This window comes from Taudactylus pleione, unplaced genomic scaffold, assembly GCF_031769625.1.
Source record: "Taudactylus pleione unplaced genomic scaffold, aTauple2 ptg000967l, whole genome shotgun sequence".
Taxonomy (NCBI): Eukaryota; Metazoa; Chordata; class Amphibia; order Anura; family Myobatrachidae; genus Taudactylus; species Taudactylus pleione.
Window position 1 is genome coordinate 3,975,174 of NW_028285368.1, and position 26,934 is coordinate 4,002,107.

Sequence of the window (26,934 nt, forward strand, 5' to 3'; positions counted from 1 at the left end):
TTCTCACCCCAAGCCGGTCAGGCCAAGCCAGGGATCTCAGGGGAAGTGGGGACCCCCAAAATGGGGTCCCCCCTCTCTTGAAACCCCCAGGATTAGGCTGAAGCCCGGGGCTCTTCCTTGCTCCCCTGGAGCGGTGGGTATGGGGCTAATAATGGTGAAAATAGTTCAAAACTATTGTATTTTACAGTGGAACTACAGGCACCAGTAGGTGGCTGGAACCCATACCTCCAATGTACCACTGTAAAATAAATAGTTTAAAAAACACAGTACACACCCACCATATACAGTACAACTTTATTCCATTCACTTACCTGCTGCCAGATGTTCAAGTCCGCTTCTCCCATAGAATCCAATGGGAGTACCTGGAAGAAAGATCCCATACTCACCTACATCCTCGCGCCACTCTCCGTAGCATCCTCGTACTTGACAAAATAACAAACTGAGTGACCCGACCAGATACTTACATTAGCGGTGTATGTGTGTGACCACATACACTGCTAACCGTCTCCTGACTGCTCAGTGTAAACTGTCAGGAGCCGGCAGCCAATGATCGGCTTCGGCTCCTGACAGTTCCGACGTGGGCTGGTCAGTCAGTTAAGAGCCGGAGCCAATCAGCGGCCGCTCTACAGTAACCTACTCTCATGCCCAGACATTAAGGACCCGCTGGCACCTGTAATTCGTCTGTAAAGTAAATATTAAAATAACCTTGGATTCGGACACCGATTGTTGTAAAATGTTATTCCAAAAAGCTCCAACACACTTCCCAAAACCACCTATTTCATACTTACCAAATCCTTGGATGGCCTCCTCTTAGTTCTATTTAGGCATCCAATGTTCTTGGTAAAAGAACAAATCGAGCTGAGCCCACCAGACTGACAGTGTACACCGTGTTGAGTGCCAACGCATGACAGGTCACTAGCGGTCACTGACGTTCTATTTAGCAGGGGACCAGCAGCATCAGCAATTTTTTTTTTACTGAACTTTGCATAACTATTTTTAGCATGTGCTTTAACTTTATCCTTAATAAAAGTGCTAAGAGCTGGATCAATGTCAGGGGCAACAATACACCTGGCGTGTCGGTTACGTTTTTGTGACTTCTTAACACGCATGTATCTTTTTTAATAAATTGGACTGGAATGCCAGCTGTCTCCTCACATCTGTGCCGGGACTCATGCGCATGTGCGGTTTATAAACAACACATGTGTTGGGGCCATTGGTAACAGTGGTAAACAAAGGATTTCTACCGGGCCGGTACACTAGGGGCCGCCGCTGCGCTCTGTAAGAAGATATCAGTGACAGCCCGGGGAGGTTCCTATGCCTGCCTCTCGGCTGTCACGGTCAGCAGTGCAAGTAAAGAAGGTGCCGGCAGACAAACAGGCACTGGGGAAACTACTCGGGTGGTCCGGGGCTGCACCGCACCACCCGTCCTAAGCCATGGCATTTACAAAGTGTGCCGAATCCTAAAGCTGCCTGGAGGCTGTTTTCTCTGCTCGTGTAAGGGGCGGAACTACCGGATACAATGGTATTGCTCCAGCCCCCAGAGGTATGTGCTGTTGACTGCCGGAAGAAGGGAAGGCATGGACGGGAGGGCGGAGGGTTAGGGGACCACCTGCTGGGACTGCATTAAATTGAGAGATCAGTGCTTTCAGGGTGGTGTATGGGCGGCGTGGCACTGATCTCAATGTAATGCAGACTCAGCAGGTGATCTCCCCCCATGTGTTCTGTGTTAGGAGTGGGGGAATCTATCTGTGGGTGAAGCACCATGTGAGGGGTGGGGGGTCCTGAGTGAGTAGGGATAGGGTCTGTGTGAGGGGGTTCTAAGAAAGGGGGAAGATTTTTGTGTAGTGAGGATCTGTATGGGTGCAGCACTGTATGTGTGTGAGGGGGTGATGTTAGTGATTAGGGAGAGCTGTGTGTGGGGGGGTTTCTGAAAGTTGGAGGCTGTGTGTGTGTGATCAGGGAGCTGAGTGAGTGAGCAGAGAATTGTATGGGGGGATATGAGTAAGTGAAGAGAGCTATGTGTGAGGAAGGGAGAGCTATAAGAGGGTGGGATGTGTGTGAGGAGGGGAGAGCTATATGAGGGGAAAGATCTGAGTGAGGGGCACGAGCTGTGGGGGGGGAGATATGTGAGGGATATATATATATAATGTTCGTATTTATATATACATTAATATGGGGCCCCAAAGCAGCATTTTCATTAATTATCAGTTCCTAGTCTCGATAATTCTAATTTCTCGTAACCAGTATTGCACGTGTGTTTATATATAAATAGAGAGTGCTGCATTGCCGCGCCCCTTCCCTCCCCCTCAGTGTTTATCCAGTAATGCCAGCGGGAGGGTGGGGGCGGTGTTTTCCGGTGATGGTGCATTCAGGCAATACCCTTTCGGGGCCAAGCTGCTAAATGGTTCACAATATGATGAAAGAAAAGCCGGGGCCACTGGCTTGTGTTTGCCCCCCAGGCTGAAAGTTGCCAGCCAGCCCCTGAGAGTGAGTGTGGCCAGTCCATGAAGAGGGTAGAATTAGCACTTAACCAACTTTAATATGTGTCATACAAAGTGTATTGTGTGTCATAATTCCAGCATATAAAGGACCAGAGATCACAGTAAGCCATTAGATACGGCAGAAGGGCCATCCTGCCTGAGCTGAATGTATTTATTTTAGATGTGGGCACCATTCCAGAGCAAGTCCGGGAGTCTGGGGGAGCAGCAGAATAATCTAGCACTGCCCTGGACATATCTGTACATATTGGGCTCTATAGCAGCACATCTATAACAGTGAATGTTTTCCAGATCTCCTAGTTGGTGCACAGGTTATTTATTACTGAATGATACACGTTAAAAGATCCACAGGTGGTCCTAATTATTTCATTTGTGATACTGTGAAGAACATGCAGCACTAGTAAAATTACCTTACTATTTCTATTGTGGTCATGGTGTGGGCTGGGGAGGGGGGTTTCCAGGCGGACGGAAACTCCCCCTGCATTTGCCTATGGGTAAGTTTTACGGGGAAGCAATCGGGAAGCCGACTGCCTAAATACCGGCAGACGGCTTCCCGACTGTCATATCCCGGCAACGGTGAAATGCCGGGCGTCTAGATGTAGACGCCCGCATTTCCCCGACGCCGGGAGATCGGCGCCCGGCATCCCGATCATAGAGATGCCGGGCGCCGCGAGCGGACAACCGCGGGGGGGGAGGGTTAGGTTTAGTGCTCCCGGGGGGGACTTAGGGTTAGGCACACCCCCGGGAGGGTTAGGCTAGGGGGAGGGAGGGTTAGGGTTAGGCACCCCCGGGGGGGACTTAGAGTTAGGCACCCCCCCGGGGGACTTAGGTTTAGGCAGCGGGGAAAGGGGTGGTTAGGATTAGGCACTTAGAGGGGGGATTAGGGTTAGGCACTTGGGGGGAATTTAGGGTTAGGCACCCCTAAGGAGGGTTAGGTTAGGTTAGTAGATACTCACCTATACACGATCGGGATTTCCAGCGCTGTCGGGCTTCCGCTGCTCGGAACTCTGCTGATGTCGGCCTGCCGCTACCGGGAATCGGCCGGCGGTATTTCATACCCATTCTGTTTTACGAAGTGTAGCCCATAGGCTACAGCAGCACAATGCCATCATCAGATTGCTTAAGCTGCGGGGACCAAACTCTGAAATGCTTTGTTTTGGGAACGGGAGGGATCGGCTCCCTCTCTCAGCACACTCCCGATAGAAGCTCATAGGCGTTACCCACCGCACCCAGCCCCTGAGTGCATCACATTCCAGGCCTTGGTGCATATGAGAAATGCAGTCAAACCCGCATTTTCGGGGTTGGACCACATTTCTACCTTTCCTGCATCCCGCCCAGAAAGTATTTTCCTGCTATGGGCAATGCAGGGAAGGAGATATGTGTGCCTGCCAGGCATCCTGGATAAGTTTTCCTCAGAGATATTTCTATTCTTCCTGATAAAATTGACTGAATGAAAAATAACTACCTGACAATTTGATAATGTCACATCAGAGACATGTTTTTCCTCAGATTCTTAGGTAAAGTTGACTTGGACTGTTTATACGGAAACTGCTTTTTTGTTCTTTACAGAAATGGATACCAGCTTATTATATGATTTTTTGTAGTCCATTCAAAACTGTAAATGGGGAGAAAGACAGTGTGACTGTCACAGCCACTGATATTGCCTCCTTCATCATCCAGCTCTGAGAGATTATATGCCACAAGTGAAGCTATAGTGAAGCTATATTCCTGCCCAACTGCTTGTGTGCATGTGACCTGTGCATGACCTAACCTGCTGGGCCTGTGCGGCCTCACTGTTATTGACGGCAGATTACACTACTCAACAAAATTGAAAATATTCTCTGCATCTGGCATGTGAGTATGTGTTTTCTCTATCATGTCACATTTATTAGATACACACAAACAAAAGCGGTAATAGCTATATCTAAAAAAAGTAACCTAAGTGAAAATTTTAATTAATCGCTAGAGAATTGAAGCATTCTTATTGTATTTATTTAATACTAATTAAATTACAGAATTGCTTAAAAACTGCAGAAACTAAACTACAAAAACGCTTAACAATCCAAATTAGCCACAATGTAATTGTTAATAAAAGATAAAATATAAAGCCACAGTGCTTTAAGGAAATAGGATGTTGATGCTTTCCTTTTGTAGTGTCTCATTGGTCTCTCTAAAAAGGAACCAGCAGTAGTCCCCCCATCATTGCAGGCTCCCAGCGTCCTTGGTAGGGATGCTCCATTGTTAGAATGTCTTGGTAAGAACGTTCCCCGTGTTCATCACTTACACTACCCAGGTTCTCAGGGAAAATGTCTAGATGGGAGTGTAAAAAGTGAATTTTAAGTGGCATTTTACAACCCATATTCTTGTAGTTGTCCTATAGTTCATTCACGATGGACATGTAGTTGGCCTTTTTTCTGTTCCCTAAGAATCTACAGACAACAGCCTTGAAGGAGGACCAAGTAGCAGACTCAATTTCCATCAATTTAGCATTGAATATTTATTCTGTAAGCAGTTTCCTTATTTGGGGGCCACCAAAAATGCCTTCTTTTAGCCTTGCTTTGCTTAACTTCGGAAACTTTTTCCTTCAGAAAACTGAATGCCTGACGTTCTTTATCCAGAGCTTTCACAACATTTTCATTATGTCCAATTTATTGTGAAGCGGAGGTAAAATTATTTTATGCAACTCAACCAATGGAGTGTACTTGACGTTTTTCTCTCCAGTAACATAGGCTTTTCTTTCTGGCCACTTATGTGTGATATAGTGATTTTTGGCCACTTATGAGTGATAAAGTGACTTTCTCTGCTGTCCCATAAACACAGAAAACAGGTACTTTGTGAATCCACCTGGCAAACCTAACAGTGCAACTACCTTTGAGTCACAACAAAGATTCCATCTATGATCTTTATAATTTATTCCCTCCAACAACACAGCCATACTTTTATAAGGTTCATGTTCACTGCATAGACCAGAGGCACTGAAGACCAGAAGCACTGAAGACCAGAGGCACTGAAGACCAGAGGCACTGAAGACCAGAGGCACTGAAGACCAGAAGCACTGAAGACCAGAAGCACTGAGGACCAGAGGCACTGAAGTAGGCTTGTTCCCATTATGGAGTAACACTGCTTGTAGACATCTCTTCATGAAATCAATAAACAGTCACCACTCACTAGTATTGTGTAGAGCACCAAACTCAATCATTAAACTGTTAACATCAGTACACACATTGAATTTTTCTTTTAAAAAATGTGGCCAAAGAAAAGTTTCTTGTTCTAAATCTTGATATTGTCGTACCTTGAGCTAAAAGGTTCCACTGTTGCAGCCTAGTACCGAAAAGTTTGGCTTGTTGTTTTGACAGTTTTAAGTCACAAACCAATCATTTAATTCTTCCTGTTCTATGCTGTGAGGTGATTTGTCTTGAGTTTTGGGGTGAAACTCTGCTGTAATTTCTTTATCTTTGACTCCCTTTCCTCCAATGTACCCGAATCATTAGTATACACACAAGGTACATGAACAGGCAGCCCTTCGCATGAGGCACAGGTGTTAGGGCTGAAAACACTGCGGGATATTTGATAGTTTGCTTAGTTCTACTGGAATGCTGAGTATTACTAGCCAGACAAATATAACAGTCAGTAGAGTGGTCTTTAGGCTCACGTCATACCATTGGGACAGCAAACAGCATCATACAGCGATTTCATTTCAACCATTTCAACCATTACTGATGATGATAACTGCATGAGGCTGCATATCATAAAGTGTACAATACTGCATATGGTCATGTGTACTCCTATCTTACTTACAACTCTACATCAGCCCCTAAATATCTAACCAAAGGGGTGTCTTATGTACACAACAGCAGTTTTAAATTTAGCACTGTTAATATCACAATGTGTTTCTCTTCTCTTTCTTTCTTTTGTCACAATGTATGTCTTTTTCTTTTTGCCAGAGCTTTATTTGTAATTGGTGTGTGAACAGCACTCTTGTTTGTGATTTATACCCCTTTTACACTAATGTCTCGGGCCTGACGTGGTATTTGGAACATGGTTCCAATCTGGGTCAGACCTGGGACAGACCCTGTTCCCACTACTGCACCGATATGGGCTATTTCCAGGTCAGCACCATTCACACTGCACACATGCAGTGGAACTATTCTTCCCGTGCTTGGAGATGACATCATCTCCAAGCGCCGAAAAACCAGGAAGTCCCCATGCTGTAAACGGGACCCAGGTCGGACGATCCAATTTAGCTGTTTAATGTGTTAAACTCTGCAAGCTACCAGGGTTGGATTGCCAGGTCACTCGACCTGGGAATCCAACCCTTGCCCCTTTTACACCTAGCAGCAACCCTAATTAACCCTGCAATAACTCAGGATTCTGCTGCTAGTCTGAAAGAGGTATTAGTGACCAATGGTCCCTACGTCTTCAATGTTTAGAAAGCAGCTTACTGCCATCCAGAGTAGTGCACAAGAAAAGATGGGCACTTGTCTGCTAGAAGAGAATTATGGCTTGGGCCAAATCTGTACAATCAAGCATTTAAACAAAAAGAAAATAAATGCTATTTGATTAATGTTATTATTTCCATGAATATGTCTCACAAAAAGATCAGTTTCTATTTCACTCCAGTAACTGGAAGGAGGTTATATTGCACATAATACAGTATACTGCTCATTTATCAATCTGGTCTGCTTAGTCCGTCAATGCTGCAATAGAGTAGAGGACAATAGTGAAAGCTGAGGAAGTAGTGCATTCTCTCTGCTGTTGAAGCAGCAATCAATCAGCAGACTAATAGGTTTCACTAGCTATTAGCAAGTTAACTACATGTCTAATCTGAGCAATTGAAAAGATCAGATTTCATGAGGGCATAAGAAAGCTGTCAGCTATTACCTGGCAAGACTAGTAGCTGTTTGTCTTAGGAGATCACTTTTCATTTGGTTAAAAGAGGCACCCAACCGAAAGTCAGACATGGGTGTCTGGATGCAGAGATTTCAACAACATATTATTCACATGGATATTTCTGATGCTAGTATATCGTTGGTACACATCCAGAATTCAGCTTCCTGGCCCTGGCCCTGCTATGTGACATCATGACATCACCATGCGGAGGTTAGGGAGGTGGGGCAAGCCAAGCACGCATAATACCCCTTTTACACTGCCAGCTATAACCCGGGTTATTGTGCAGTGTGAAAGAGACAGGTTGAAATAAGCCGGGTCGAGTGATCATGCATTTCAACCCTGGTCACGAGAAGGGTTGAACGCATGTTCAACCCTGCTCGTGATGCAGTGTGACCGGGTAACCCGGGTCGATGCGACCCCACTCCCGTTCTCTGCATAGGATGAACCGGTGCTTGGAGATGAGATCTCATCACGTGAACCAGATAACGTCATCAACCCAGCAGGGGGCAGCCAGATTGTTGGCAAGTTTGATTAAAGAACACCCGCAGGGATAGGAGCTCCGAAAGTAGCCTGTCCCTACGATGTGCTTGATGTGAAGTGACCATGTCAGCGGTCTCTTTACTCCATGTACAGTGGCCATTGGAGCCCTCTCCTTGCATTGTGTAGCCCACAGGTTACAGCAGCACAATGCCATGGATGGCGTTAGCTGCAGGGACCAAACTCCGGAATGCTTCGCAACATGCAGCCCCAGCTACTGTGGAACTACGCATCCCAAAATGCCCTCCCACAGTTTTGCTATTAGGGAATGTTAAAACTTGGGCAGGGCATGCTGGGATGTGAAGTTTCACAACGGCTGGGGCTGCATGTTGAATACCCCTGCCTTAGAACAAATGCTATAGACTTACAATTATAGATTTACATCCAACATTACACAGACACATACCCATGCTGGTGGTGGACTGCAACTCATCTTTAAAATCTACCTAGCTTGTACAGAGGCTATTGAGAGGACTGGGGAACACACAGACAGGAATTGGACCATGACTCACTGGCAGGACAGAGATAAACACAAGCAGGACTGAGGGATAGACATAATGCTGCACGATAATGCCAACCGCACGTTGAGTTGTTATGGAGCTACCATTGGAAAATACTGGACCCAGTGGCGTAACTAGGGTTTTCGGAACCCAGGGCAAGTTTAAGATTGGCGCCCCCCCCACCATACAGTAAAGCATATTTTAGGCGTGGTCACATACCAGCAGGGGTGTGGCTACTGAAAATGGGGCATGTCAATGCCACCCATTTCTTGTCACTCTCCTTTGCATTCCATAAACACCTTACCTATATGTGATTTCTCACAATGTGGAACCTCTGAAGAAATACATCCTCCCTAGGATGATGGCATCTTCAGTTGGTATTTCAGTCGGAAGATGCCTGTTTGTGTAAGAATATTAACAAGCTCATTATCATACAACAGCGGTTCAACCAGACTCGTGCCCCCTGTGTAACTTCCTTCCCCCTGCGTCTCTTAGCTACAGCATCATCTCCCTCCCTGCGTCATCTCTCAGCCACACCATTATCTCCCCCTCTGCATTATCTCTTAACCACACCATTGCCTCCCCTCGCATCATCTCTCAGCCACACCACCCGACGGTGAAGTTCAGCAAGCCGCCAAGTCCTGGTTTTAAGCGCTTGACACAGATTTCTTCTATGCCGGGATAGATGCCTTGGTGTACTGTTGGAACAAATGCTTAGACAAGTATGGGAACAATGTGGAAAAATAATCTGTACCAAGGCCATACTATTGATTATACATATATATTATACAAGTATTACTTGAATAAATTTACGCAATGAGAGGTCTTGTTATCTTATTTATTGAACCACCCTCCTATATGTAGCATGTAATGACACATTGCACCACCGGATCGTGCAGCGTGTACAACGCACGTGAGGTATAGTTACATTACATCGCACCATTGTTGTTGCTGGGTCGCACCATTGTATAGTGTGTACCCAGCTTTAGACAAAAACAGGACACTGCCATGCGCAAGATTATTATTTATTACCAGTTATTTATATAGCGCACACATATTCCGCAGCGCTGAACAGAGAATAGTTGACCATTCACAATTGACCATTCACATCAGTCCCTGCCCCAGTGGAGCTTACACTCTATGTTCCCTATCACATGCACACACTAGTGTTAATTTTTGTTGGGAGCCAATTAACCTACCAGTATATTTTTTGGAGTGTGGGAGGAAACCGGAGTACCCGGAGGAAACCCACGCAAGCACAGTGAGAATATACAATCTCCGCACAGTTAGAGCCGTGGCGGGAATCAAACCCATGATCTCAGGGCTGTTAGGCAGTAATGCTAACCATTACACCATCTGTGCTGCCAAGATGAAATATAATGTAGATAAATGTAAAGTTATGCCACTAGGCTGTGATAATAACTAGGCCTCTTCACATTTAATGCAATAGAATTGAGGAAATCTGAGGTGGAAAAGGTCTTTGAAATTCAGTAAACTGAAAGTTGAATAACAGCAAACAATACCAGACAGTAGTAACAAAGAAATGCAGATAAAATGATAAGTTGCATACAGCATAGGTTCTCAAACTCGGTCCTCAGGACCCCAAACAGTGCATGTTTTCCATGTCTCCTCACAGAATTGCAAGTGAAATAATTAGATCACCTGTGGATCTTTTAAAATGTTTGAGAGCCACTGGCATACAGGACTATAAATGCATAGTATTGTTATTATTATAAAAATAATTATAACATTTTTGAGATACAACAGCACCAATTTCATATATGACATACCCTCCAATACTAATTCACATTCTTCCTCATTAATCACATATGGGAGATGTGCTATCCACTATAAACAGACATCCAAAATAAGCAAAGAAAAGTATAATCGAAAGGTGCACAAATCATATAAATGTGGTATATCATTAAAATATAACTTTTATTTATTACATATAAAAATTGATGATTCTAAAAAGAATGGTGAAATATTTATTTTTACTTTTAATAAAATCTGTGTCGAAGACAGTGTGTTCTACAGAAATGGGATTTAGTGGTTTGGTATGCCAATGAAATAAAGTGCATATAATTTCAGCAGGTTAAGGGTTTGGATAGTTCAACTAAACAAAATACAATGCTAATACAGGATATTGCAACATTGTTTAATTGTTGAACAGTGGTTGAAATAGTTGGCAAATACAATATGAAAGATTCAGATAGAATCAAATAGGAAAATTGTGATAGTCATTGGCATACCAAACCACTAAATCCCATTTCTGTAGAACACACTGTCTTCGACACAGATTTTATTAAAAGTAAAAATAAATATTTCACCATTCTTTTTAGAATCATCAATTTTTATATGTAATAAATAAAAGTTATATTTTAATGATATACCACATTTATATGATTTGTGCACCTTTCGATTATACTTTTCTTTGCTTATTTTGGATGTCTGTTTATAGTGGGTTTGCTTATTATAAAAGTAATTAGTCAGATTATATTTTGAATAGGGTCAGGGCCGTAAGGAGGGCCAGAACGGGCCATGTTCACCTGCCACCTCAACCCACACCCTGCACCGTCTCCTGCAACGGCTCCCGGCTCCCACACTGTGGGCATGACTCACTACGGTTCGCAATTCTGCTTATATGCATGCAGTTGCTAATATCAGCGGTGCTATTTAAATGTTTACATTCACATTGCGATCGTAGCCAGACATAAGGATGCCCACTTCCCCTTACTCACATTTGTATACTAGGGTAACATAGCGAAACCATCGGTAACATTGAGTAACATCGGACCCACAAGCACACTTGCACAAGCCCTGACCTTACTCAGAAATTGCTAACATCCATGCACGCTATCAGTGCTACGGGTGCTTATGGCTATGCAGTGGATAATTTCTGCACGCCCCTGCAAAGGCGTTGAAATGCACTGGCATTTGCCCGATCACCCCCCAGTCACCACCCTCAAATGGCACTTCCTGTCAATCTGTTCTGGGTCTTTGTAGCCTCTGCAAATGCAATTTTGATTGCAATTGTTAGTTCACGCACGCGCACTGTAATGCATACGCATGCGCAGAACGCAACAATTGACCGATTGCATGCGTCTTTGCAACTGCGATCCAAGCTGAATCAGGACAAGTGTCAGGAGAGACGTCATGATGTCCTACACAGTGCCGTGAGATCTGTACTGCGGTTCAGGGCATCCTTAGGTGTTCTGAGCTGTGCCCTAGTTACCAGGTGATGGTAACTAGTAGAGAATATTATTAATTAATCCAGGAATGTATCTGATTGCCATGCCCCCCCCTCTGTGTAGCTAAATTGACAACTGTCACAATAGAAGTTCATGGACCTGCATTTTTTTCAACCTTGTGAACCAAGTAACATTAAAAGTTGCATGTTGGTATGCACACTGTTAGATACAAGTTAAATACATCTTCACATATTATGGGGCATAATCATTAAGCCACAAGCTCACAATGAAGCCTTGTGGTGTACCACTGTGCACACTTCTGGGTGTTATAGTAGGTAAATGGGCAAAGCAAAAATAAGAGATGTTTTACCACCCTAACATACCTGCGATGCGCCATCTACAGTAAGTGGCTCAGCTCCTTAGTGTTGCATTACACTTAGGAGTTTCTCAACTGTAAATAATATGAATGATGCACTGCCATGAAAGTTAGTACTTGCATTGTCCACATAGAACTTGCACCTACATTGTGTAAGCAGAGAAAATATTGTACACATACAAATACACATTTCAGAAATTACTGTAAATATAATACGTATGCAGCTTTGGGGGCATGGATAACTTGCAACTCCATGCCCTTATTGTACTGCACTTGCAAATGATCCCTGATCTGCTTCTAAGGGACCCATTTATTAAAGCTCACATTTGCAATGCGATCTAGTTGGGATATTAGCACCCATGATCGCATTGCAGGATAAGATCATATCGGCCGAATGCATTACTGAGCACCCGCAGGGGCAGGGGTTCCGAAAGGAGCCCATCCCTGCAATGTTCTGGGATTGAAATTACTGCTTCAGTGGTCTCTTCACTCCTGTTCCGGGGATCCTACGCATGTGCAGTCTACTGACCAAACATGCATAGCGGCCATTGCTGGGGGCGGTTCCTATGGAACCTTCTCCCAGCTAGATTAGCGATATGTGTCCCATAGGCTACGCCATCTTCACATTGCGTGTGCTGCGGGGACCAAATGGAATCTATGGAGGTTGCGGTGCAGTCAGAATTAGAGGATCCCTCTATAATACATTTGGGGGATACTTAATATTTGTGGGTATCCCCCAAAAATGGGTGTTTTCAGGGAACACACCGCAAATATTAAATGATAATTGGCCCCTAAAAGAGAAATGAGCTTTGTGAGAGCAGCGCAAAATGCGAGTAAATTGTAAAACGTGAAATTATGATGTGCAAAAGCAAATGTATCCAACTTTACATTACAGCCATATGTAATAGTGAATTTTAATAAAAATTATTATAGTACTTTCCAGTGTAACATGGCAAGTGGTGCTGTCCTGGCCAGCTGAACTCTACACACACATACTGCACACTAAAAGAAGATATTATCTGTATAAGCCTTTCTTCTATTCTGGAAAATAGACTTTATAAAATGACATGTAAATGACAGCCATCTGAGTTAATGCTTGTACTGACAGAATTTCCACCTACATAAAAGATTGATCCACCCTTTTACTGGTGCAGAACAGGATTTTCTGTTCAGTTAGATATTTAAACTATTCTCTAGAGAAACTATGCAAATGATCCATTCAGGAAAATACATTTTGGGTTATGCAATTTACATGGCAGCTTTTTGAGTTAATGCGTTATTCATAGGGTTCATAGGGCACTGAGGGCAAATGGGAGGTATAAGATGTGTTTTGGGTAAATGGGGTTCTAAAGGCCATTTGAAGGAGTTTTGGAGGAGTGGACATTGTGAGGGTATGTTTAAGGGTGAGTGGGGGGTTTGAGTGATATGTGGCGACTATGCTAAAGGTATGTGGTGTGTCTTTCATTAAATGTACTGTTTTAACTTACTGCTGAAATTAAGGATAATGGGGCCCATTTATCATTTAATATTTGTGACATATTCCCCAAAAACACCCAGATGTAACCCCCAGATATATTATGGCGAGATCGCAGCAGATATATCCGAGATTGCAGCAGATACCTCCAATATCTGCTGTTGTCCCTCCATTTCTGCCAATACTGCAACCCCCATAGATTTCTATGGGGGATGCAATGCTGTAAAATGTTCCATGCTGTAAAATGTACCAAGTTCCAGATGCAATGCTATAAAATGCAATGCTGTAAAATGTATCACGTTCCAGAATGCAAAGCATTCCGCAGCTTATTTAATCTGAAGATGGCGTAAGCCGCTGTAGTCTATGGACTACATATCGCATAAATAGTCGGGAGAGTGTTCCATAGGTACCCTCCCCCAGTATTCGCAACCGCACAATTGTGCTCTGTAGACCGCGCCAGTGTAGGATCCCCAGAACAGGAGTGAAGAGACTGCTGATGGCTGACATGGTCACTTCACTCCCAGCACATCGCAGGGACCGGCTCCTTTCGGAGCCCTTGTCCCTGCTGGTGCCCTTTAGTAGATTTGGGCACTAGGATTGCATCCTGCAATGCAATCATGGGCACTAGTATCGCACCAAGATCACATTGCAAATGCAATCATTAAATGGGCCCCAATATGTGGTCCTTTGAAGGTTGAATGCACATTCAGACATTGAAGGGAATCAGCTTGCCCATCACAGTATAATACACAATTTCCACTTACAGACAGATTCCTTGGTCCATATTAGGGGTCATAATATGATTTTTTGGCAGCATTTGAGCCAGACATATTATCACTTTCATGGTAGTGATAGATTTATACAGTGATAGTGACTTAGGTTAAAAATGTTGGTACATTTTAGCACTAAAGCTTTAATGTGCATTTTTCTTTGGCCAGGCACAAGCGGAACAATGTCAACACACAGTGCTGTCTGGTTGGCCTCTCATTGGGTAACCAAATGACCAGATTTATCTTTCAGTTCTGAGCCATGTAACCAGTTGACACTGCATCTATATTCTAGCCCATTACTTTAATCCCTGGATAAGCAATGACCTCATAGATCAAAATGGTTTTCCTAGGTCAACTTAATATACTGTCCCTAAAGATCATGGGGCCCATTTATTAAGGATCGCATTTTGCAATGCGATCAGGGCATGGAGTATCGCCCATGATCGCATTGCAAAATGCGATCATACCGGCCGAATGTATGACCCAGCACATGCACGGAGACGGGCTCCGAAAAGAGCCCGTCCCTGCGATGTGGCCGGAGCGCATTCCGGGCTGCTGCGCATGCGCAGTCCCGCAGACTGCACATGAGCGGCGCCCATTGCCGGCGGAGGGATCTTCCAGATCCCTCCACTGGCTCAAATGCGGTAAGTGCCCATAGGACACAGCGGCTAACGCTATCTGCAGATGGCGTTAGCTGCTGGGGTCAATATCGGGAATGCGAAGCATTCCCGATATTGATACATTTGGCAGCATCGCATCCCCCATAGAAACCTATGGGGGAGGCGGCTGCCGGCGGAAATAGAGGGATTGCAGCAGATATCGGAGATACCTGCTGCGGTCCCTCCTTCATACATTCGGGGGATACTAAGTATTTGAGGTAAACCCCAGAAAACAGGTGTTTTCGAGGAATTTACCTCAAATTATCTTTGATAAATGGGCCCCCATGTCTGTGACTGTATTGATTTTTAATCTGCCAGGATGGGACCATATCTTGTACAATAGTACAGCAGATCAATGTGAGTGAAATTGGAACAAATTTCTGTATGTCCAGATTTAGGCCCCCATTTATTATTGATCGCACTTGCAATTCGATCTGGACATGGCAGTACCGCCCATAATCGCATTGCACAATAGTAAATAAATGTGAAGTTACCTCTGAGAATACACCTGAAACTGATAATTATCATATCTTATGTTAGGATGCAAGTTAAAAGGTTTATCAGTTATGACCACGTCAAGTATAAGAGACATTTTTTCCTATGCCTTTGCTACCTGTCTATCATATATATGTTGATATATACTGTATGTATGTATATATATATATATATATATATATATATATATGTGTGTGTGTATACCTGGTGAGTGCCTATATATATATATATATATATATATACATATATATATATATATATATATATATATATATATATACAGTATATGCATTATCATTCATTGGTTTGTTGTCTTTGGATTCCTCCTAGTCTGGTATTTGACTAATTAGCATTAGTTGTGGTTTAAAGAAGACACACAAAAGAAAGTAAATAACACTACCTTGACTGCTATAAAATTGATATTCTATTAATACTTATGATCTCTCGGATTAAACAGAATAATTTATGTAAAACAATCTGTTATTAGTTACTTTATTATAATCCTATGGTAAATGACAATTAATCCTGTACTTAGCAGAACATTTAGTATTGTATTAAATGGCAGAATCTGTATATAAAGGCTCATTGCATTTTCATTCACTGAGTAAAGCTGGGCATAGAGTACACTCTACAATTATATAGATATCTGTCCAATTTGGCTGGTTGGAATGAAAACCTGGCAATGTCTGGGAGTCAATGACAGTCGATCATATGGTCTTAAACACTGAAAAATGGACAAAAATGATTGTTTACATTTGTTAAATTCATTTGATTTAACCAATTTGTCTGGATGACCATTTTTGTCTGTTTTGCAGTGTTTATGAGCAAATGGATGATTGTCATTTGCTCCCATACATTACAAGTTTTTCATTTCAATCAGTCAGATTGGATAGATATCTGGCAGATAATTGTATAGTGTATGCCTAGCATAAGTTAGATAAATTAAATACATTATTAGTCATAAAAGGTCATTTACAAACCATAAAGTATTCAGATGTGCAAATCCTTCAGCCTTGCACCTATATTCCGTTTTTAGGATGTGCCTTATTCAACTACTTTGTGCAATAATTTGAATAATAGCAATCCTTAATGGAAATGTACGTGGCAAAAAACAAAAACAAAAACAAAGCTAAAAGATTACTTAAAATTCCTACCGACAATGACCTTTCATGAAAGGTAAGACTTTACTGATCATTTATGATTACAAAGGATAAAACCTGTAAAGCTTCCCCAATCTATATATATATATATATATATATATATATATATATATATATATATAAAATAATTAATATATTTTAAAAAACATCTTGCTATTGTTTCTATACCTTTGGTATTGTGATGTCACATGCATGTTCAGCTTGTTATTACATGAGTACCACCGTTCCTGATGTATGCTGGGCTCTGCTGAGTACCTAAGGAGGGCTTCGGGGAAGTTGCTGCTATTAACATGAGTGCCGATATACACACATACAAACATTGGAATATGAAAGCTTTAAGCAGGTGTTGTATCATGACTGTTTCATTTTTATAGTTAGCAGGTTTAGTTGGAGAGTTGTTTGGGTGGTATGTATGTTGTGGGTAACCTGTTGTACTGTACATTATGTATATGGGATAAAACTTAGACCGTCATCTACTGTATATCCGCAAAGTACTTGAATTTGTTATTCTAAAATAACTGAGCCATCCAGAACATTATAGTTTCTCTCTTACAGATTCTAATACAGCTGCAAAAAAGCACTGCATTACTGCCCATACCAATCACCAAATACATACTGATATATAATCTGAGCATCATGAATGACTTGTATTATTTATTAGACATCTGCATGGAAGTATCATTCCCACATAAAAAATCTTTAATAATAATAAAGCGTAAGTATATGAAAAATTATATCTGGAGCTAGTAGTCCATTATGTTCACACTTATTTTACGATCCTTTAGGCACCCTGTATGCCAGTCTGTTTTTTTTAAAAACTGTTACTTTTATTGTCGTCAAGACCAAAAGTATGAAAAAAAAACCCAACCCCGAGACTTTATATATATTCAATTTTGTTATCTCGTTTCCTAGCTCCTCTTTGATCCATTACACACAGCTATCAAAGCCACCCTAGATGCCGTGCGACAATTCACTGTGACGCCTGGAACAGGAGTTTGCATATACCTACAGTAAACACCTGCAATGTTCTTTACTTTGCTGAGACTGTTTTAGAATTGTAGCAAGTATACTAACAAAGGGTATTTTCATAACACTATTCCAACCATAACTAACAGTGAGGTAAAAAAAATGTAAAACAAAAGAATAAACAAAAGGTTTGTAATACCGATTATTTAATTTTCTTTAGCTTTGTTAACTTAAATAGTTTTTCATTAATTCACCGAATATCAGTTACTGTATTTCTGAGTTGCAATATAGTTTTACAGACAACTGTGAATTGCAGTAAAATCTATATTTTTTTAATTAACATAGTGGAGAGAGAGAGAGAGAGAGAGAGAGAGAGAGAGAGAGAGAGAGAGAGAGATGGTAGGAGTGACTGTCTTACGCTGAGTAATATATTAGCGTGTTCCCTTAAGTGTTCAGACAATAACTTGCTAATAAAACACAGATCAATATGAGTGTGTAGGTGCCATCTTTTTGTGTGCTGAACGTCTATATGGGGTCACGCAGTAAAATAATTAGGTATGTATAGGTCTGAAATCACAATAAAGCATATTTATTTACAAGAATTATATAAAAAGAATTTAAAATAATGTTGGGCCCACGTCCCGAAAATATAAGTGCAGTTTAACATGATACCTGGTTCTTGTACTGCTCATTATTATTGCTGAGTATTTTCAGTTTTTTATTTTTTGCAGAGGCGAAACGCACTTTATTAGATATTTTATTCACTTCAATGTACTAGAAAATCCTCGTCGCAACATTCATTAAAAAAAACAAACAATAATTAAAAAGAATGTGATTATTATTGTGCAGCTCTTGAGCAGTTTAACCTTATTTTTACGGAATGTCAATATTGCTCCTCCTTTCCCTCCCATAGGGAAAAATAAAAGGATGAAGATTGCTGAGCTTGTCAAATATTGCAGCTTTTAGTCTATCTATATAAGAGCTCCGGGGCTCAGGGACTGCAGGTAGCACACATGTACACAGCTGTAGTGTCTGTTCCCGTATCATTACACAGTAAAGAATCTAGGGAGACCGGGACGATGCATTTTAGCCAGTGTCCATGTAATACCAACCAGCATGGCAGCACCTGGATGCCCAAATCACACTGCAGACACAAACCGGTCAGAGTATGTGGCATGTCTCAGGTAGGCATTTGTGCCAGGGAGCTGCCCGTTGCTGTTGTAGGCAGACAGTGATGTGTATTGTCCTGGTGACATCCTCCCATAGAAGTCCATGCTGTCAGCACTCATCACAGGGGAGGTGGGCATGGGCAGCCTGCTGGGTGTGCCAAACAGCTGCGTGTTCCCGTGTGTGTAGGAACCCTGGCTGATGGGCAGGTGGCTGTTGGGCACAGGGTAGGAATATGGCACCGGGTTGGCAGACCTCTGCAGCATGGAGCCTCCTCCGGCCTGGCTGCTGTAGCCTGAGGTGGCAGCATAGGTGCAGGAGCTGGCGGTGGTGGCTGTGGCCTCTGGGCTGATTGACCTGCTCGCCTGCTGGGCATGCTCTGAGCCTCCTGGGTGGCCTATCAGGGTGTTGATGCTGAACACCCGGGACTGACCAGAACTGCTGAAGGCGGGGGAGGAGGAGGGATAATACATGGAGGAATGGGGGGCGACCTGCTGGCCATATCCCGGGCTCACAGTCATGTTGGAGTACACAGAGTTGGGATATGATGGCCTGGCTACTTGCAGGGATGGGAACATGCCTGTGTCATGTATGTAAGCCGGGTATGTAGTGACATCCGTCCTTTTGAATCTCTTCCTCCTCCTCAGGAAGCTCCCGCTGTCAAACATGTCCTCAGCATTAGGGTCCAGCGCCCAGTAGTTGCCTTTGCCCGGCCGCCCCGGCTCCCTGGGGATCTTGATGAAGCAGTCGTTGAGGGTGAGGTTGTGCCTAATGGAGTTCTGCCACTTCTTGGAGTTGTCCCGGTAGAACGGGAACCGCTCTGTAATGAACTTGTAGATGCCCCCCAGGGTGAGCTTCCGATCAGAGGAGTGCGCTATGGCCATGGCTATGAGAGCGATATAGCTGTAGGGCGGCTTACCCCTTTGCAGGGGCCTTTTCCTTCTCCTGCCTTTCGGGGTGTCCTCCACCTCAGATTGCCCGCTGGACACACTGGCCTCTGAGCCCTGCTCCTTCTCCACCTTCACCACTGGCATCGCAAAGCTGCTGGACTGCTGCAGGTTGGTGGCGGCCCCGGTGGCCCTGGGTGGGGACTGCTGGCTCTCTGCTGTCATTCTGCTGTACTTTGTGCTTCTCCTGTACCTCTTACAGTCTGTAGGTAGGATCCTTTTACCTGGGATTAGATAGACTGGCAGCAACGGGGATCAAATGTCGCTTTGTTTTATAATCCCAGGAAACAAAATACCCCCAGGACCACCAGGCGAGGTAATGTACTGTTCTGTCACTCTGGGAGCCGAACAGGACTACAACCGGCGGGCAGTGGTCACAGACCGGGAGCTTCTTGGCTGACTTGTCTCCAGCACCAGGTCAGGTTCCTCCACACTGATAATCCTCACAGGGGTCTGTGCAGCAAATGAAATATACATACAGTATGTGTCAGAGTAATACATTGCACACACTAACCTAGATATTGCAACTACAACATTTAGATAACGTAATAATTTCATTCATTTTATATTGACTACCTAAATAACTTCAGAACGGAGTAAACATTATTAATTGCAGCAAAAAAACAATTCTGCAAATAATAATATTTGGAATAATACAGTAATAGTCTTATTATACAGGGCTCTGACTATACTTTTCATGTGCGCTTATTTAAATACGCTAAAATTAAGAAAATTATCCAACCAGTAAATTTACATTAACACTGAATAACTAAACATAACTTATTTCCAGATTATATTTTAATTGGTTGTTTATACTGTATCATCTTTGGTTTATTAACCTGTATCACCTATTAGCTGTAACATTTAATTGCGTTCAGTAGCAATAGATTGATAAATTAGTTGGTAATTATAAAATTCAATTACTAAATGTTATTCTTGCAGGAAATTGTGAAATGCAAGTAACGTAAGGTGTTACACTTTGTCAGGGATAGGGTATATAGGCTATAGCCAGTGTTACCTGGGGAGCAGCGCTGTCTGGCCCGGGTCCTGCACACAGCCGGATTCTCCTCTCGCCCCTCTCTACAGCGCCTTAAATAGTGCAGAACATATTACCTGGCAATAAGGGCTGTACACCTTGCTGTCATAATAAGAGTCTCTTCCTTACACACAATCACACCTGGGGTTTTCCAGCTAGTCTGAAAAAATAAAATAAAAGCTCCCAGTCCCTTTAAGCTACCACCCACCTCGCAGGCGTATTAACCCTTTGCTATATCACATGCACTGCGAAGTTGAGACAGAAAACTATAAACAAGACCAAAACAACAGTTCTGCAAAACCCATTTAGAACAAAAATGACTTATAACTTAATAATGACGTGATAACAGTTTTAGCAGCACACATTTGTTATTGGTTCGAATAAAAAAGACATATATATATATATATATATATATATATATATATGTCTTTTTTATTCGAACCAAGAACAAATGTGTGCTGCTAAAACTGTTATCACGTTATTATTAACACGTTATTATTAATAACGTTATTATTAATACATATATATTATATATGTATGTATATCTATGATACTATTTAATTGGAAACTGTATTATTTATGTACAGAACTATAAATATTTCATTACGGTTACAGGTTACAAAAGTATGCATCTATCCATGCCTAAATTACCACGTTTGTGTGCTTTCTGGCTTATATATGGGATATAGGCTGCCGATTATAAAAGGCAACATATGATGGATACAGAATATATATATATTGAGTTGTACATAAACTAGAGGAAAGAGGACATTTGATGTTTGCCGAATTAAACTGTTTTCTTGTCCTCTCTAGTCTATAATCAGCTGTTGGATATACATGGGCAGTGCAGTATTCATCACGACAATAAATAAAGCAAATTAATGTTTTAAATATGGTGATTTACAAAGTGGTATTTAGCTCTGCGCCGGTAACACAATACAGCACAATAGATGTTGTAGTGTCAGGCAGATGAAGGAATTTCTTATGTCAATATTTGGCTAAAATATACAGATCTGTTTAAATAGAAGGGCCATGCAAATGCTGTCTAAATGTTTTTGGCAATGTGGTAACTATCATAATGATTTTATTGGTTTAAATAGATTCTAATCAGCGCTTTGATTTCACCTGCATATTAAAATAGAACACTCATATTATATAATATTGTTTGCAGCTTAATAAAACGTTGTTTATAATGTACTATTTAAATCTCAACTCACTGTTTATAATCAGACAAGGCTGTGCGGCGTAATGTAACAAGTAGTTATTTGCAGATAGAGATTGCTATTACTATTTTCGATTAATTGTTCTTATGTATTTTAATTGTTTTCTAGTGATGTTAGCTTACTTTACATGGTCTTGCTATAGGCTTTGCAGAAACAAAAAACCGTCGGCATTTACAGCTTTGTATATTGGGTATATTAGGTGCTGTTACAGTTGTAAATACAATACATATACAATACGAAAGTTTCTTCATTTGTTGGAAAATTTTATTTATAAAGATGAGAGAGAAAATAAAAAATATATAATTTCATAATAGTATTTCTTTACACATCATAGCAATGTGTATGTGTGTGTTTTGGTTTTATAAAATAGGTATGTTAATGAATTTATTCACCTTAAATAATTCATGCAAAAGTCCATGTTAATTTGAACTTTTTCCTCCATTTAATACCTTGACATATATCAATTAAAATAGCAATACAATACTGTACTACTGGATAAAATATATTGTTAACATTCTTAACTTTTTTTATAGCACCAGCACACTCCACAGCATCTTACAATTGTTAACAAACAGTAATAAAACAATGGTATTAACAAAAGGATGAAGCAGTCAGAGGGCCTTGTTCCCAAAATTACTATCCATTTAAAATACAGCTTTATTTCTAAAAGGGATTTTTTTCATGGGAATATTTTCATTTGAATAAAAGTAAAAATCTTTAAATATAATAATGAACGTTTCTTAACTTGTTTAGAGACACCATTCACAAATAATAAATCATGTTGGTCATGTAAAGCAAAAAATAAAAATAAATAAATGTATCTTTGTTTCCTAATTTTAGAACAGTTAGGTAATACTTTGTGACAGTTTATTTACTTAATAAAAAGACCTCACACCTCAGGAGCTATAAACACACAATGAAAAGTAGGAAGGCTTTGACAATCAGGGGTTGATTTAACAAGCTTTACTATTTAATCAATTAGGTTAATGTCCTGTAGCAGTAGGTCAGTTACTATGCCGAGGATAGTCATGGGAGTATATTTACTAATGTGAGAATTTTTAGAAGTGGAGATGTTGCCCATAGCAACCAATCAGATTCTATTTAACATTTAACTAGCACCTTCTAGAAGATAATAGCTAGACTCTGATTGGTTGCTATGGGCAACATCTTAATTTCTAAAAACTCTCACTTTAGTAAATATACCCCATGGTCTTCACCTTGAACAGTTATCTTTCCTTCGGAACTTGATGTAATCACTGGTCCTTCACTTTCCCTAACTCTAGTCAATGATTATTGATAGTGAGCATCACAAGGATGAACAATGCCAGAAAAGCTGGGCCAGATCCCAGCAGTCAAATCACTAACAAACCAATTGGAAAAGGCTGAGGTTGATAAATAAGCAAAGGCCAAAGCAGTTTGCATGGTTTATTGGTCAGAGACAAATTCTAGTAAAGAATAGGTTTCACCAGTGTTAGAAACATATAAACATAGAATTGAATTCAGAACCTCTTGGACCATCTAGTCTGCCCCTTTTTCAACTTTATGGTAACTTTAAGCCTATTTGATCCTTAGTTCTTTGTAAGGATATCCTTATGTCTATTATGTCTATCCCTAACATTTTTGAATTGCTCTACTGTATTAATCTGTACCACTGACGAGAGGATATTCCACTTATCAACTACCCTTTCTATGACGTATTTTTTCCTCACATTTCCTGTAAAATAGTCCTCATGATCTTCATGGAACCCTTACAGTGCATGTTTTCCAGATTATCTAGCTGGCGCACAGGTGTGTTAAGTGACTAAAACATTAGATCTACAGGTAGTACTAATTATTCCTGAGGATACCATGAAAACATGCACTGTTAGGGTTCCATGAGGACTGCATTTGAGAAACATTGGCTTACACAAATCAGAAATAAACAAAAGAGAGAGAACCAAGGGTTGTTATCTCATGGGCGCACAAGAGTAGATATATTAAAATATAACTTTTATTATATTTAATTTAAAAATTATCCCATATTAGGGACTTGAGCAGTGAAATATAAGGTTAAAGTGATAAAAAAACAACCACCAATAAGTGAAAAGAAATAAATGATATGAAAAAATAATAATAAAAAGCAAGGTCCACTATATGATTTCTGCTAATGCTAAATACTGCCTTAAGAGTATATCCTTAACTGGAATATATGAGGATCCAATAGGTACCTTATCATAAGCCTAATTGGCTGAGGTTATCCACTATGGTCTTAGTATTAAATATTTAAATGTGGTTCCTAGCACCAATTGCCTCCAATCAATATAGGAATGGTTTATCTATTGATAATTTGTGTCCGCACAGACCACAATCATAATATTCTTCTATGATGGAGAGAATATAATTGATTAAATTAATTTAAGAGTATGTATTTACTCCAAATGTAACTACAAGGCAATACTTATTTTAATTTAAGTAGCTGAATATTAGTATTGTCTACTTCATACACTCAGAATATACCCCACATATTAGAGCGACAATTGCATTTATAGAGCAGCACATCCAATTTTACTGTTCTCTATTAGTGATAATCAATTCAAGGCTGCTAATCATAAATCGCAACTGTGTGTCACTAATGATACCTAATATGTGCCAGTTTTATTAAAATACCAGGTCATAACGGATTGTAACAAATTGTAACAATAAATCAACAGCTAGTCAGATAATGACGCTGTTGCCCAGTATCAGCGCTTTACTTGTTATTGTCCAAGTGGTTCATGCAATAGGATATAGAACTAGTTGTCCATATAATGTGAGATCCGCTTAATAAAAATTCTCATTATTAAGGCATAAACTGTGTGATAATTTGTCTCTCAATAGCTGACACAGCGTTTAATGATTTGTCATAATAGATGAATTATATAGTATACATTGTTTTCATTTAGTTACATCATTCTCTAATCATCCGCTAGATCAACTGGTGCATAGTCCCATTATTAGGGCATAAACTATATGATGATTTATTCTTCAATAGCCAACACAGCTTTTAATGATTTGTCATAATACATGGGTTATATGCTATACATTGTTTTCATTTAGTTACATCATTCTCTAGCCGTCCGCTAGATCAACTGGTGCATAGTACCACAATATAATATGTCTTTAGGCAGTAATATATATTAATCTCAAATGAGGATATATTATAGTGGACCCGCTGAAACGCCGACGCGCGCGTTTCACTGCATAAGCAGCTTTGTCAAGGCAAAGCTGCTTATGCAGTGAAACGCGCGCGTCGGCGTTTCAGCGGGTCCACTATAATATATCCTCATTTGAGATTAATATATATTACTGCCTAAAGACATATTATATTGTGGTACTATGCACCAGTTGATCTAGCGGACGGCTAGAGAATGATGTAACTAAATGAAAACAATGTATAGCATATAACCCATGTATTATGACAAATCATTAAAAGCTGTGTTGGCTATTGAAGAATAAATCATCATATAGTTTATGCCCTAATAATGGGACTATGCACCAGTTGATCTAGCGGATGATTAGAGAATGATGTAACTAAATGAAAACAATGTATACTATATAATTCATCTATTATGACAAATCAATAAACGCTGTGTCAGCTATTGAGAGACAAATTATCACACAGTTTATGCCTTAATAATGAGAATTTGTATTAAGCGGATCTCACATTATATGGACAACTAGTTCTATATCCTATTGCATGAACCACTTGGACAATAACAAGTAAAGCGCTGACACTGGGCAACAGCGTCATTATCTGACTAGCTGTTGATTTATTGTTACAATTTGTTACAATCCGTTATGACCTGGTATTTTAATAAAACTGGCACATATTAGGTATCATTAGTGACACACAGTTGCGATTTATGATTAGCAGCCTTGAATTGATTATCACTAATAGAGAACAGTAAAATTGGATGTGCTGCTCTATAAATGCAATTGTCGCTCTAATATGTGGGGTATATTCTGAGTGTATGAAGTAGACAATACTAATATTCAGCTACTTAAATTAAAATAAGTATTGCCTTGTAGTTACATTTGGAGTAAATACATACTCTTAAATTAATTTAATCAATTATATTCTCTCCATCATAGAAGAATATTATGATTGTGGTCTGTGCGGACACAAATTATCAATAGATAAACCATTCCTATATTGATTGGAGGCAATTGGTGCTAGGAACCACATTTAAATATTTAATACTAAGACCATAGTGGATAACCTCAGCCAATTAGGCTTATGATAAGGTACCTATTGGATCCTCATATATTCCAGTTAAGGATATACTCTTAAGGCAGTATTTAGCATTAGCAGAAATCATATAGTGGACCTTGCTTTTTATTATTATTTTTTCATATCATTTATTTCTTTTCACTTATTGGTGGTTGTTTTTTTTATCACTTTAACCTTATATTTCACTGCTCAAGTCCCTAATATGGGATAATTTTTAAATTAAATATAATAAAAGTTATATTTTAATATATCTACTCTTGTGCGCCCATGAGATAACAACCCTTGGTTCTCTCTCTTTTGTTTATTTCTATATAGTATGGTTGTAATAGGGCAGCACCCCCACGTTTAAGAATTTGTCGATATATATGATTTTGGGGCCATTTAATAATATCTTACAACAATTTATGCAGAGTGCAGACATATCCTCTCTCTTTTTTTGTATATACTTACACAAATCAGGTAAGGACCTAACAGGATACATTTAAGTCAGAAAGCATGTGCAAAACTTCACTATTATTCTTTTTCTTTTAATGTGTTCATTTAATATAGATCTGCCATGCTACTGGAGAACTCCACAATGGTCTATTGATAAAGAATGATTTGCTAAATTTAGCACGGAAGATAGAAAGTTGAGACACAAAGGTAATGTCATTCCCTACCGGGGTTTATGCAACTGTCCCAGGATGTTCTGGTTGTGGAGAAGGCTGTCAGAGGATCCCGGTTCTCAGTTCCCTGCTAGTGACATGTATTTATAAAACCAGACTATAACAGCATCTTAAAGGTAGATTACACATAT

The 26,934-nt window shown here is 40.6% G+C and overlaps 1 protein-coding gene across 1 annotated transcript; it reads right to left on the reverse strand.

Annotated features, from left to right (window-relative positions):
* Positions 1 to 18,078: 18,078 nt before the first annotated feature.
* On the reverse strand, positions 18,079 to 20,711 carry FOXE1 (forkhead box E1). Its single transcript, XM_088460077.1, has 2 exons — positions 20,649 to 20,711; positions 18,079 to 20,083 (listed from the first exon to the last, which is right to left on the reverse strand). The coding sequence occupies exon 2, from the start codon at positions 19,793 to 19,795 to the stop codon at positions 18,656 to 18,658; it is 1,140 nt and encodes a 379-aa protein (XP_088316203.1). The 5' UTR covers positions 19,796 to 20,083; positions 20,649 to 20,711; the 3' UTR covers positions 18,079 to 18,655.
* Between the last annotated feature and the right edge of the window lie 6,223 nt (positions 20,712 to 26,934).

Coding starts and splice junctions, on each gene's coding strand:
- FOXE1 (XM_088460077.1), bottom strand. CDS start 19,795: ATGACAGCAGAGAGCCAGCAGTCCCCACCCAGGGCCACCGGGGCCGCC.